This window comes from Zingiber officinale, chromosome 1B, assembly GCF_018446385.1.
Source record: "Zingiber officinale cultivar Zhangliang chromosome 1B, Zo_v1.1, whole genome shotgun sequence".
NCBI lineage: Eukaryota > Viridiplantae > Streptophyta > Magnoliopsida > Zingiberales > Zingiberaceae > Zingiber > Zingiber officinale.
The window spans coordinates 161,156,051-161,170,953 of NC_055986.1; the positions used below are offsets into that span (position 1 = coordinate 161,156,051).

The window sequence follows — 14,903 nt, forward strand, 5'->3', positions numbered from 1 at the left end:
GATTGTACTGAAATTTGCTACTGATTTCTAGAATCAGGAATTCAAATTGATGCATCAGTAATTCATGTTGGTGTAAAAATCTGCTGATGCTTTAAATGAGACCACGGGTTGTTGTTCTGATTTGGTGTAAAGAAGATGAAGCTATGTTGAATTCTGATTCATATTCCAGCAACTGAATTCTGAAACTACGTATCTGCAGTGCAAGAAATGATGGGAAATCAGAATTCTAGAGCTTATGTAATATCTTTATTTGGTGAGAGCTATTTGTGTTGATGAAGTGATGGTATTTTGAATTGATCTGCAAGGAATTTGATGAGTTTAATCTGTTTCGTCAATACAATGGGAATGCAAATATCAAGATTTAAATTTTTATGTGATTAATCCTGGACTTGGAAGGGTTGAAGCTGATTTCTAATAATAGATTTTGTTGTTGACTAATGCTGTCGAAGCAAGTTGAAGCTGTGGAGCTATAAATGTCCATTATTCTGTTTGAAAAGCTTCAATAGGAAACTATCAAAATGTGCAACTCCTTTAGCTTCAATTCATCAATTCTGTCACTGAAGCTAAATCCTTAAGTTGAGGTCTGAATTGGCACTTAGAGAACAGTGAGAAAGTTAAACGTCAAATAGATTTTTGTGCCATTGACAGCAAATGAAGACTAATGTGAGCTGTAGAAGAAGAAATGAAGAAAGACAGTGATGTTTTTTAATTAGCAATTCCTTTAATTGATGCTACTGTCAATTCAATTTTGGTGATCATTTGGCACAAGGAAACAGTAGTGAATATGAATTTGAAACTATAAGGTGTTTCTTTCTCTCCAATCAATTTGTTTTCAAGAAGAAATGCAAGAAGCAGAATGTAATGGGATCACTAATCAAATCAGAATTGTTTTTGATGTACACAAGTTGCTGAAAAGAAGGAAGCCAATGAAAGGAGAAGTTTTCAATTTGAGAAATCTAACTAATTAGATGCATGCTGATTTTTGATCAATTCTGAAGTATGAGTTCATTTCTGCATTTTCTGTATCATTTCAGATTTAAATCCAGCAGTAGCTCATTTGACTGTCCTGAGGATTTTAACAGTAATTTGTGTGCCAACTGATGATGTTTCGAATTAAAGTTTCAATCATTCCAAAGCTAAATGAAATCTTGTGCTAAGAGAAATGAAACCATTTGCCCTCTAATCAGTGAGGAACTAAGTAAAGGTTGTGTCTATTTTTAAAAACAAATGGTGTTCTTTTCTCTCCATGATCTTTTCAAATTCTATATCAGAATTTCAGAGTTAAGAATTTCTGAAAATCTAAGAACAAAACTGAAACAGTGGGTCTGGTAGCTGCTGGAATCTGACATTGGGAAGAAAAATTTGAAATTCAATTGGTAGGAATCATTCTATTCATGTTATGAAATTGAGCTATAATTCTGTGATCAAGCTATTGGAAGTTTCTGACATTAGAGAATTTGATTGTGCTGTTCATTTAATCTTTGAAATCAGATTTTGCTGTTAAGTTGTGGTATTGTAATGAAAGGTTCGGATTAATAGAATTTTAAAAGTGCTACAAGGTTTAAAATGAACTATGAATTGTTGAGCAAAGAAAATGCTGCTGTATTGAATTCTTTAGATTGAGTGGTCAGAAATTGAAATGTACTCACTGACCTACTTCTGTACCAATCTTTTAACTGATGATATGATCAATTAGAGGATTGAATTCAAGTTTTTATTGATTGAATGCTTAATGAGGGACATTGACAAGTTCAACTATTCAATTATCATGCTTATATGATTTGGAATTCCAAATCTTGATACTCAATCCGGGAAATTGAATTAAGGTCAGTGATATAAGGTGGGTTTCTGATTTTGTGTATTGGTTGTTGCTAATGGAAGAGATGTGGGTTAAAACTCAGTTTGCTAGTTGGGCACTTGTTGAGTTCAATCCGAGACGTATTGAAGTTTAAGTGTGGGGGAGGAAGTTCTTCATTAATTGATGTGAGATTGTTTTTGCCTCCAAATGCTAGAATTGAAATGGAAAAATAGTGATAGAGAGAAGAAAAAAAAACAGTGAAGTAAAAAAGTGAAAAATGGCACATCAAGAGAGTATCAAGTGGAAGATAGAGTATCAAGATTCTTTGTTTGCCATCAAATTGAAGGAGAGGTTAGCTTGATATGTTGAATTGTTAAAAACAAATGGTATTCATCTCTTTCTACATCAAATTGGTCAACTCATCAAGTATACTCTTCTAATACTTTCATTTTCTTCATTTAAGCATTCTCCTTTGCTACTTCATTCATTTTAATTGCTCTTTTTGCTTCCATTTTAATTCTTAATGATAAATCCTTTTGATTCATGTATGCTATGTTTATGGTGGTGGAGAATTAGACACTAAGCAAGCTTATGGTAGTGAAATGTTGTGAGTTGCATTGAGTGAGCTCCACTAATACATATTTTGAGTGTGAGGGCTATAATAGGTACATACCTTGTGAGATTACAACTTGTTTAATTTTTCAATTGGATTGAAACTACCATACCTACTGATTATTGTTTGGATTGTATTCATGAATGTTTGTGATCTTTAAAATGATCGTAGTTAAATTCTTTTTACCATCTTCTAGGTATTGCTAGGAAATTTGTTTGGAGATGATTTTTAGTTTTCTTGACTTGAACGGGACGCCCAAGATTAAGTGTGGGAGATTTGATAATCATGATTTTGGCTATATTATTTTGAATCATAATGCATGTTTTTATTGGTTTATTCATAGTTTAATCTCACATTAGCATCATATCTCAATATTGCATTTGATTTTGGACCTAATTGCGAATTAGCTAATTTTCATGATATTTGGTGCTAATATTTGATTCTTATTTTGTAGGCATCAAAAGGGTCGTGGACCCGATCAGATCAGGCTGCATTTGTGCTCAAATCAAGGGCTAATCAAGTCGATCAAGCCTCGGAGCATTATAGGTCGTTCATCCAAGATTGAGCAGATCTGAGCCATCCGTTGAAGATCCGACTCATCCAACCTAATGAGGGATAGATCTGAGCCATAGATGAGGATCCAGAGGTTTTGATCCAGATATGAAGACATCACAGCCGTTGATCGAGCCCAAGTCAATCTGGATCGTCCGATCAGATGAGGAGAGGTTTAAAACGTTTGAGAAGCTACAATGTTTCCCTGGACTCGGCGTTTTCGCGATTTTGAGCTACAGTGCATTCTTCTTCTTCTCTGCGTCGCCGAGCTTCCCATTCCTCAAGTCTAGATCCGAGAGCATCATTCTTCACCGACGGCGATCTCCAAGCTTCGGCGTTCACCTTCCGAGATCAAAGAGTGGCCGAAGGGAGGTTTCTTCAGCTGCATTTGGGATTCTGTTTCATCGCCGTGATCCTGGCAGAGGGAGTTTTCTCGATCAACGATTTTCGCAATCAACAGATGCTTCAAGGGAGGTTTCTTGAGGTTTCTGAGTCTGTTCCGATATCCATTCTGCTGCGAAGCTAAGTAGATATGATCAATTGAATTAGTTTCGCAATTCACAGGATTTTAGCTTTGTTCTTCGGGTGATGAGATTACCAGTCGGGTGTGAGTTTAAGGGGAGGTTTCCAAGAGCTGTGAACGCCACCTGGTAATAGTTGGAGCTTGGTGATAGCTGTTGGATGTTGAGGGGAGGTTTCCGATGCACCTATGTTTGAACAGCAGAGTGAAGAAGTTGAGATCCGGAATTTGGTTTGTGGAGTGTTAGGGTTAAGCTTTCGTTGTTGTTATCTTTAAATTGTTCTTAAACCTTGCTCAGATCTTTAGGTCTGATACATTTCTCTTGTAATCTCATTTCTGTTTGAGTTTTTGAATTTCAGTTTTCAATTCCTTGCTTTCAAAACCCGGACTATTGACCTGAAATTGATAATGATGCTGACCTTAGTGCTGTTAGGTTAATTCTGCTACTGATGCTGATAGTTGTAGGTTCTTGTGATTTAGTTAGTAATTCTTTGCTCTAATTTTGGTTTTTGTTCTTGTGATCTTGCTTGAATGAAGATTGGTCAACTTAAGTTTTGATTGTTATCTCTGTTTATGGTTATTGAGAATTGGAAGTTTGGTGATTGAGTGTTGAATTAGACTGTGTTGATGAATTAGATGTTGATTTCGATTTTGCAGTTATATTGAGTGCTTGAATTTAATGGATACCGTGATTGTAATTGTAATTGTTAGAGATAGGAATTAAATAATTTGATACAATCCAATTTAATGATGCTTATTTGATGAGAAGGAAATGAAGGTGATAATGTTTAGAGGAGATCAACCTAACTTGAATCTATTCTTGACCTTGTTAGAAGAACTGAATTTGAATTGCAAGTTAAATGGAAATGCTAGTTTGACCTTGTGGATGTGATAATTCAATTTGAATAAATTCTAGAATTTTCACACATTTACTAGTTTACCCTTGGAAAAAAATACTACTTGGGACTCGTTGCTACAACATTTGTTTTGATTTTAATGAGTTTCAATCTTTATTAATTTGGAACGCCTCGTGACATACAAAAAGGCCGACACCACTCCACCCCTGCCCCTTCTTTTATATAAAGCTCAGGGCGCCCCGGATCCCTTCTGGGCGCCCTGGTGGGACGTGGCAGATCCAACCAGTGAGCTCCACGTGGCGACGACGCGATGGGATAAAACTTGCCTCCGGGCGCTCGGACCTCTTTTCTCCAGAAGACTTCTTCTCCTGTAAGACAAGGTTAGTCTGAGGCAAATATATAATTTATAACCTACAAAACAGAGTGTTAGTTCAGTTTATAGTTTGACAAAAATAGTATGACTTAGATTCCGTCTTTCTGACATCGGAATCTAGTCACGATCTCGACTTAGATATCCGAAATAGATCTAAGCCGGATCGACGCCTAATGTTGCCTTCCCGGGAACGCGTCCTCACAGTCACTCCCTTCCAGTGACTTACCTTTACTCACCTGCCAGACGTCCGGTCAGCTCTTCGACCCGTCTGGACTTCTCGCCAAGCGTCTGGTCAGCCCGTCGACCCGCTTGGACTTCTCGCCAGCTATCCTGTCAGCCCGTCGACCTAGCTGGACTTCTCGCCAAGCGTCCGGTCAGCCCGTCGACTCACTTGGACTTCGTGCCAGACATCCGGTCAGCCCGTCGACCTGTCTGAACTTAGCCTGCACACTCGATCAGAGTGTTAGATCACGACAAACCTAACTTAACCTGATTTGTCATTCATCAAAACCTAAGTTTAGACCGTTAGTGCTAATCGCACCAACAGCAACAACAACAAGCAACAAGTAAGCAAGAAGAAGTGTGTATTTCAGTTGTATTCTTGTATTTTCTTCTTGTGTGAGTGTTGTAGTGTTGTGTGTTTGTACGAAGCTTCTCCGCCTCTAGCTACGACCGAGAAGGAGTATTTCATAGTGGAGGAGTGAGTCGGTGTGTGGATCCTTGGATTAGTCACCTCTTCTTGAGGTGGATACCAAGTAAATCCTACTTGTTAGCATTGTATAGTTTGTCTTCGAGTTGTATTCCGCTGCAAATCATCAAGACGAAGCAAATGACGCAAGAGCGCGACGAACCGCTATTCACCCCCCCTCCATTGGGCACAAAGATCCCAACATAGTCTAAAAAAAATAGCGATGAAAAATTATTATATGGCCAGTAGCACTCAAACACAAATATAATAGTGGAAATCCTTCAGCTAGATAAACAAAGAGTAACTAGTGAATCATATAAAGTCTAATGCATAAAAAAATATTTTTAAATAAAATTTTCAGCTAGTAGACTCCATTACAGTGAATCACTAAGCTTGGGAACTTCTAAAAAAATAGCAATTCGAAAACAACACATTAATAAGCTTGGGAACTATTTGGTGCAAAGTTGAAAATCACTAATAACTGCCAATTGTGGAAATCAAGCAGCAACACATTCAGGTTTGCAAATTGTATATACAAAATTAAATTTTCAACCACTATTACCTATTTGATGCAAAGCTGAAAATCATTAGTAACTGCCAATTGTGGAAATTGAGCAGCAGCACATTTAGGTTTGCAAATTGTATATACAAAATAAAATTTTCAACCATTATTACCTAATCCAGGGAGGGAGGCGGCTGGAGGTGAGGGAAGTCGCTGGAGGTGGCGGGAAGTCGTTGGAGAGAGGTTGCTGGAGGCAGCAGGAGGGAGGTCGCCACGGCGAGGAAGGCAACAGTAGCAGAGTTCGCGAGGTTGGAGGTCACGAAGATCGCTGGAGGTCGTAAGAGGGAGGTCGCCGCGATGCTGGAGGCCGCTCGAAGTCGTGGGAGGGGAGGTGCTGGAGGCGACGAGGGAGGTCGCCGGGGGCGCTGGAGGCCGACGCTGGAGGGAGGGAGGCGACGCTTCGACGCTGGAGGGAGGAGAGTTCGCAAGGGCTAGGGTTTTTGGGGCTTTTGGGCGTTGACGTGTGCACATGATTTGCACGTGAGTGGCTCAATTTTATACCAGTTGTGTGCACATGATTTGCACGTGAGTGGCTCAATTTTATACCAGTTGTGTGGTCTAGGGGATCAAGAATTCTTGGTTAAGAAGATCCACCCTTGAAATTATTTACCAGATACAATAGAACATGTAACACCGCACAAGTACGACAAACGATTCATTGATCCATTTTTTTATAAAATTCTGAAATAGATGGTACGACCTCACAGCGGCTCCTAATGTAGAGCCCTAGTTTCACCAGTAGTTCAATTACTCAGTGTGAGAATTGAACTATGATTCTTGAGAAATACATTCCTGTCCCTTACCGGACACCAAACCATGGCGGGGAAAGATTCACGAAACTACAAGACAATGCTAATTTCTTTCTTATCTTGAAGAGATGTAAATGTCAGTGTCTTCGCAGATATGGCTACCTGTATTCAACTCCAGTTTTGACCTGGAAATATCAATAAGCTGAATCATAAGTTGGACAGAGAACTCAATTGCTTTGGTTGCAACTGATGGATGCAATTCACACCATCATGAACCCATGAAGAAATTAGATGGTGGGCGATTGCATAGGGTCCGGGAACGAACATCTGCATAAGCTCTCGGCTTCCAGTATTCAAGTCTGCCGAGGAGATCTGAGCTCCTTCAAGACCCTTGCAGATTTGGTTGACTTTGAATGCAGTCGTCTTCTGAGTTCTTTCATATTCATCGTAGGTAAGTGCCTTTCTTACATCTTCTCTTCTATGCCAGCGAGCATCTGGAAAGAAGAGAAGGAAAATATAAACCAGTTTTATAGTTTATAAAATTTAGCATCGCATATTGAGAGTAGTAGTTACCTTCAAGCTCTGCCTTGTCCACATGAATATTGAATGTTTTGGCATATGCAAAGAAACCCATCATTAACTGGCATGGCATATTGCCAGACCCAACTGAGAAAACCAAATACTTCAAAAATAAAAAAACAAAAAATTACCTTTGTTAGAAAAAAAAATAAGAGAAAATTCAAACATGAGCAACGATGCTTGTTTTCTATCATCTAGTCAGGGAAGATGCAAAAAAGTGAGCCAACACATTTTGTTTATTTTCTGTCACGAACTTCTCTAAGAAAAATTAAAAAAAAAAGAACTCGAAGTATTCATGAACCATGTGGCATCAGCATTTAGTGCATTACAATATCAACAAAATTTCACGTAGCTAAGATACACAACTAAGCTTGACAGTCAAAACTGCCTTTCCCTTTTTTTAACTTGAGTATCACTGTCTTGGGCTTATTATGTGTGTATGAAATTTTGTATTTAGTTCACTCTCTTGCTTCATTCCTTGTGCAAATAGTATTCGCCAGAGAGAGTTAGAGCAAGATATCTTCACAGAGTTATATACTTAAAAGAAACAATGGAGCAAAAATCTATTTGTCTGGTTCCTCCCTCACAACAGGAGGTTTTTGGGGATTAGTTTATTCAACAAACCTTTTTATTTAGTTATAGTTTTGGACAAAGCTACCAGAATCTTCACAAAATAAGGAATCTCCCAAATGATTAAATGCAGACACAGGTTTCAAGTTTAACTAAGAATGTTCGGAAAAGATTAGGTAGATGAGTTTTGCCAAACTTTATGAAACTTGATACTATGGGAGACTGTAACTTCAACTGGTTTAAGTCGCTGAAAATTTCTAATTATTTGTTTTTTTTCAGTATTAGCTGCCTGGAATAGCTATAGCAATGTTAGTTGGAAACATCCTAATTATGGAACCTTTTATTCCATTAGGGGTCCCCAAAAAGGGTTTATTGTACGTAGTCTTACGCTGTAAATTATTTTACAGGTGGCTGTTATCGAGACTCAAACCCTAATCTTTAGGTCATACAACAACAACTTTACCATTGCGCCAAGGCTCACCTCTACTCTTTAGAAACTATGCTTAAAAAATAGGATTAGGATTGTTTTTCATAACAGGCCGACCCTACCTAGTAGAATGGGTCTTGGTTGTTGTTGTTATTGTTTTTCATAACAAAAAAGATTAAATATTGTTTAAAAACTTGTGAGCATATGTAACAAAAAGGAGTAATTTCAAAAAAAAATATTCTGAATGCAATGCCAATAATTCAGTAAAAGCCGACCAAATAACCCCCACATGCCATGCCTTAAGAGATCAAACTGAAGAGACAGGTAGGTACCAGGCCATGGCTGAGAACTGTGGTAAACAACATCACCAACTTCAATACTAGTCTCTTCCAAAGTTTCTCTTCTTACCGCCTCTTCTAAGCTCTCCCCTGGCTGAGAACATATAAAAGGTTGAGATCTTATAATGCAGAAATTACTATTTAAACTAACATTAAAAACAACAAGTGTTCAAATTGCATCACAACGTAATTCACATGTATGTCATACTGATTGTTTTGCTAAACGATGCAATAGAAGGTATCAGTTAGTCTGAATATGACACTATGATACCAATACCTCTATAAAACCTGCAAGACAACTCCACATACGAGGAGAAGACCTTGACTTGTGGCTCAAAAGTGCACAATCATTCTCCTTGTCGATAACTAGCATAATAACAACCTGCTCCGAAGCATAATCCATATGCACATCAGTGAGCAATCAGCAAAGTGACCAATTGAACAGTGACATAAGTAGAGGGATGAACCCATACAGGATCGACTCGTGGGTATATTTTCTTTTTGCAGGACCCGTTGGTGCATTGCTTTCGCCTTCCAGCATCAACGGAGGCTGTGGGAGTTCCACAGTGCCCGCAAAAACGTGATGTTTTGTGCCACTCTAGTAGTGCCCCAGCCTGGTCATACAAAAGAATGAAAATTCAAAATTTACGTAAAACAACATGGCAACACAGAGAAGAAACAGATAAAAACATCTGCAGACATTTTTAACCAACTTGAGGACTGAAACTGTAAGATGACAGATAGGAAGGGCACCATCAAGTGGCAACATAATCTAAGCAAGAGGCAACATAATCTAAGCAAGAGGCAACATAATCGGCTTATTTGAGATTTCAGGTAACAATGATAGATTTGGTAGCTCCTGTTGTAATTAATTCTATCAATAACCATAAAGTATAAACATTCATCTCGATATGATTATTTTTCTCTTTTTCTGATGATGAGGCTCATACAAAATGGTAAAAGAATCAAACGATAAGAACATTTTACGTGTCCGGCAATTGCCAACTCCCCCATTGCATCTGCATCAGTCCAATCAGTAGCAATCATCAGGGTTCTTAGATCCACGAAGCCATAACCATCGCCACCGTGACCCAGCTCAAGGTCTGCTGCGTCAGAAACGTCAACCGCCCAAAAAACGATGCCGTTTTCCTCCTCAGGATCCGAACCCAAGTAGACAAAAGATTCCGCCCTGATACCCCTGACTTTCGCAGGAGAAACCCACCCAAGGATCCACTTTGGACCCGAATTGGAAGTGGAGACGGATGAGCGGGCCAAAGCTCGGCCCTTTCGAAAAGGCAAAACTCTTGCAACGGCTGACGACTCATTGTCTCCCCCGGAGAGGAAAGACTTGAGGGCGTCGAGGGCGGAAGTGGGGGAGGAAGAAGGGTCCGAATTGGGGTGGCTGGATCTCAGCGGGTTGCTGGCGAACGCGTGTGATTTGAGGTTGATGGACATGGCTACGGCAGAGGAGGAGGGAGGAGGGAGGAGGGCGGAGTAGGCGGATACGAGAGCCTTCCGACGGTGGATGCGATGGAAGTTCTGGAGATCTGACGATGGATATGAGCCGAATGGGAGGCGTTTGTGTGTATGTGTGCCCCGTTGTTCCACGCATTAGCATCGCGGATTGGTGGACGATACCACGGTGCCGTGCAGCGGCTCGTACCCTTCACCAAAATTATTTTTTTTTTAAAAAATAACTATTATTAAATACTTTTAACTAAAAGTTTTTTTTATGATACTAAAATCTCAAACTCTATTGTTGCATTTATAGTGGTCCTCAATTTTTTTTAGATTTTAAGTTTTTAAATAAAAACTTTTGATTAAAAATATTTGATGATTTTAAAAATCTTAGATTCATGTTAAATTTGAATCTAACGAACAAAAAAATTTTAGGTCAAAAGTGTAAAGTTCTAATGGTCTCAAATTTATTACAGCAAAAGATGAAATCCTCGCCCCCAGGGTCCCCACCGACCGGACCCACGGTCATTGTGAGGGAGGTAAATCGTAGCATCCGAGCTAACATGGGACGGACCGGATGAGATACAGGGATAGGAGATTTATTCCCCCATTGCCACTGAGTTTCTACCCGATGGCCTCATTGCAGCAACCTCCGCCCCATGCCACTGAGCTAATGGTCTCAAATTCATGTCAATACACTTGGTGGTCCTCTAAATTTATAAGTGTTCTTTTTTATATATTTGAAACTCTCTAAAGGCATCAAACATTTTTATCAAAAGTTCTTAGAGATTTTGAAGAGCTTGAGTTCATGCCTAAAGTCTCTTTGTTTGTTATGTCAAAATCAATTTCTTAACAAAAATTTTATAGTAAGGTTGCTCATTAGAGCATTCAACTTTTAACAATTTATCAACATAAGCTATAATACAAATCATATACCTTCAATGGACTTCTTTTCACCATTAGACCAACGAAGAGCTGTCTAATACCTCACACTATCCTAAATGGATAGAGTATTGATATAGTTCTCACTGTATTGCACCTTTCATTGGTGACTCCAATAGAATTAACTTCTCTATAACACTGCAAAGCTTTTTATGATTGAGAAAGTATATTACAAACAATGTGATTAATTTTACAATTTCAGAAAAGACAAAATATATTATGGCCAAGACCATAAACTAAAATCAAAGAAAATCTCTTAGAATTGAAAATTGATAGAGAGCACGTACCATCTCGTTCGTCTGACTCATCATCTTGCTAGTGAAAAATCACAGAGGGCATGATTCTAGCCCTAAACACCGGGCCTAATTATTGCTTAAGTAAATAATTATAATTGCGTGTTTAAGTCCCATCCATATCATTACAGCAAGCATCAAATGGACTTCTCTTCAGGCAATTAATGATGGCCTTGTAAATAGTTTCTCATCGCATTATGCCATGAACCCCACCTCATTTAATCATGCATGGTTTAATAATATAGCTCGTATAGTAGTATCATGAAACTAACCAACATCTATTGCACTTCATCATTCGAGTGTTTTATACGCACTCAAGAGTTGGAGAGTGAAGGCATGATTGGCGGCTATTTATCAGGGAGAGTTTCATAAATTCATTTGTTCTCAAGGTGAAAAAAAATGATCAATTGGAGTGGCATATCTAAGGGAAGAGAGTCCCATCATTGCATGGATATTTGCCATTACAATTTCTAGCTATTGGATTCTTGGCATGCATGATTACTCTGGTAGATCGATCATTTTGTCCATCACAAGTTGAATAATTACAGTGACAAGAGTCCCATGCATGTTTTAAAACTAGTTATTATGAACCATCATATTTTATCTAAGTGAGATAATGAGAAAGTTATGGTTTTTTCTCACACTCGATCCACTGGTCAACATGGTGCAGATACAGATATACATGCATGCAAATCATGCAAAGTCTTCCATGATTGCATGCATGCCTCTGCGCTACGTATTTAAATACTGCGCTACGTGCGTATTTAAGAGATTTGGAAGGAAAGGAAGGATTTCCATGCATACGCATGCACTTGGCTACCTTTTTAATATAGTCAAAATATATATAAAACCTAAAGAAAGGTTTCAAGTTCACCAAAAGAGAGACCATGACAATGATAACTCTCAAGTCAAAAGACTACAAGGACCCAAAAGACAAACAAGGAAACGAAGTGTGAGAGCAAAAGCATAACAGACAGATAGTGCAACGCTAAATAACTGGATAAGGTGGAGGGATTTTTAATTTTTCCCCTCTAAAGTTTAATTTGATTCTTGAGACAATAAATCAAATTAAATTAAATTTTAGAGGGTAAATTAAAATTTGCCATGATGGAATTCTAAATGGTATATACGCACGCAAAAGCGATAGAGAGAGACCGCTCTCGGAGTAGTTAGAAGTAATCAATGTGGTGAGGGATTTTGTAAGGCTCGTGATCCTTTTGCTTTTTGTTCAGCTTTTGCGCCACCGTCACAGCGGGTGCTCTGCTGCTGCTGCTCCTCGTTGCTCTGTTTCTGGGCACCTCCGGTGGGCTTACCGACCTGATGAGCGCCCAGTTGACGCCTTTGAAGAACTCGTGCCGCTTGATCTCGGCGGCGCCCTTGGTGCTTCCGATGCGCTTTTTGGGGTTCTTCACCAGCAGCTTCGCGATCAGATCTCGGGCATTCGCCGCGTCGTCCGTGTTCTTGTTGGGATCTGTTGGGGATGGCGTCGGCGGGAACGCGAGCGGTTGCTTGAGGATGTTGACGAGGGTCTTCTCGTTGTCCTCGCCCTTGAACGGCGTCCGGCCGTGGATCATCTCGTAGAGGAACACTCCGAGGGCCCACCAGTCGACGGCGCTGCCGTGGCCTCCGCCGGAGATCACCTCCGGTGCGAGGTACTCGTGCGTGCCCACGAACGACTTGGACCGCGCAGCGATCGGCTCCGCCACCAGTTCCGGGTCGACCTCGATCTGATTCTCCTGCTCGGTCTCTTCCGGGTCGTCCGCGCAGGGGTTCTTTTTCGGCGGTGGCCGCTTTGCCTTTTTGTCGCCGCCATAGAAGCAGGAGAGGACGGGTTGCATGGGAGGCACGCAGGATGCGGCGGTGCTCTTCGCCGGGAGCTTTCCGCTGCCGAGGCGCTGCATCATGTGGAGTTTGGGGACGACGTCGCATTTGAGGGAGAGATCGAAGTCAGAGAGCATGATGTGGCCGTCGTCCCTCACGAGGATGTTTTCCGGCTTCAAATCCCGGTAGACCACCCCCATCATATGGAGGTACTCCAGCGCCAACAACGTCTCCGCCGCATAAAACCTATGAACGCAGGAGTTTTGTTTGTCAAAATGCTCCACCGGTACGGAGATGGATTGTGGCATTACGATAAGGGGATTTGAGAAATTTACCTGGCGGAGGAGATGGGGAAGCGGCGGCCTGCCTGTCGCTGGCGGAGGACATGGAGGTCTCCTCCGGGGCAGAACTCCATGAGGAGGCAGGAGTAGTGGGCAGCTTCGAAGTCAGCATAGAGGGTGGGGAGAAAAGGATGGTCAAGGGTGCGAAGGATGTCCTTCTCGATCTCCGCGCGATGGAGCTTCTTGCGGAAGGCAAGGGCCTCACGGTCTACCACTTTCATGGCGTAGAGGCAGGCAGGTGCGGGGGCGCGGAGCTCGCACAGGTACACGTTGCCGAGGTCGCCGCTGCCGAGGCGGCGGAGGAGGCGGAAGTGGTCGAGGCGGATTTGGCCGGAGGAGGCGACGCGGAGGCGGCGGATGGCCTCCCATTCGGCCTGGTTCGCCTTGTGGGGCTTCATCTTCGGTTGGTGAGGGCCAGCGCCACCGGTATCGCTGGCGGTGAAGTGGGAGCGTAGGGAGACCGAGCTGGAACTGCCGAAGCTGATGTCGCTGATCCAACTGCGGCGGGAGTCGATGGCGGTGCTGAAGGAGGATCGGACGCTGTCTCGGTCGGAATCGTAGCGGCCGGCCAAGGCGGCGGCCTCCATGGGGCGTCGGCGAGAACCGGTGGAGGGGTGCATGGATTTGGAGACGCAATTCTACAGCTCATCACTTCACTTCTTTCGCATGTATATATAGAGCCTAAATTCTAATTAAGAAAGCGAAGAGACAATGAGTGTGGCTGAGAAGGTCATTATAGTAATTTAAAAGTCATAAATTTAAAATTTATTTTTACATAGATATAAATACTTAAAAGGTTTTATGATTTTTTTTACAAATAAAAAATTGATTAATATTTTATATCATTTTACAATGATAAGCTTGAGTATAATTTTATAAGTACGAAGATAAGTGAATAAATGTAAGAATAATTCTTTATTGAATTGCAATGAAAAAAATTATAGAGGTGTGCATAATACTTAGAGCATCCGAGTTATAACGCTCGTCATCTCATAAAAAAATATAGTGTCCATTGTCATATAGTCGTTATAACAACATATCTCTTACCCATATTCTTTTTAATGTTAATATTCATTATTCATGGATCCCACCGTGCATTTAAAATTATATCATATTAAATAAATAAAATTTAAATAAATAATAATATTATTAAAAATATCTTTATTATTTATTAGTTACCTATTTTATTTATTTTTTCTAATTTTAAGATTTTATTCAATTGTTTGAACACGTTCAAAGTGGGAGAGTTATAATACCCCTTCACAATGGGTGTTAATACTAAGGAGTATTATAACACCCCTATTAATAAATATTACAGTTATCCTTACAATATGTAATCAATTGTCTTAAAAATTAAGATGCCCCTCGTAACTCGAGTACTTAAGGAGGACAAGACCATCCAAAAGAATATTTATTAGAGTA

General features: G+C 40.3%; 2 protein-coding genes across 2 annotated transcripts; both read right to left on the bottom strand.

The window, feature by feature from the left end:
• Window positions 1-6,803: 6,803 nt before the first annotated feature.
• LOC121986747 (nudix hydrolase 19, chloroplastic-like) lies at window positions 6,804-10,174 on the bottom strand. The gene is made up of 6 exons (XM_042540692.1): window positions 9,614-10,174; window positions 9,100-9,240; window positions 8,904-9,008; window positions 8,621-8,720; window positions 7,286-7,378; window positions 6,804-7,206 (listed from the first exon to the last, which is right to left on the bottom strand). The coding sequence occupies exons 1-6, from the start codon at window positions 10,079-10,081 to the stop codon at window positions 6,920-6,922; spliced, it is 1,194 nt and encodes a 397-aa protein (XP_042396626.1). The 5' UTR covers window positions 10,082-10,174; the 3' UTR covers window positions 6,804-6,919.
• Window positions 10,175-12,158: 1,984 nt separating this feature from the next.
• LOC121986757 (protein kinase PINOID 2-like) lies at window positions 12,159-14,144 on the bottom strand. Its single transcript, XM_042540700.1, has 2 exons — window positions 13,476-14,144; window positions 12,159-13,386 (listed from the first exon to the last, which is right to left on the bottom strand). Exons 1-2 carry the CDS (start codon window positions 14,099-14,101, stop codon window positions 12,489-12,491), a joined length of 1,524 nt encoding a protein of 507 aa, XP_042396634.1. The 5' UTR covers window positions 14,102-14,144; the 3' UTR covers window positions 12,159-12,488.
• Window positions 14,145-14,903: the final 759 nt, after the last annotated feature.

Coding starts and splice junctions, on each gene's coding strand:
- LOC121986757 (XM_042540700.1), bottom strand. CDS start 14,101: ATGCACCCCTCCACCGGTTCTCGCCGACGCCCCATGGAGGCCGCCGCC. Junction 13,387..13,475: donor TTCCCCATCTCCTCCGCCAG/GTAAATTTCTCA, acceptor CTGCGTTCATAG/GTTTTATGCGGCGGAGACGT.
- LOC121986747 (XM_042540692.1), bottom strand. CDS start 10,081: ATGTCCATCAACCTCAAATCACACGCGTTCGCCAGCAACCCGCTGAGA. Junction 9,241..9,613: donor AGTTGGCAATTGCCGGACAC/GTAAAATGTTCT, acceptor TTGTATGACCAG/GCTGGGGCACTACTAGAGTG. Junction 7,207..7,285: donor GGACAAGGCAGAGCTTGAAG/GTAACTACTACT, acceptor TCTTCTTTCCAG/ATGCTCGCTGGCATAGAAGA.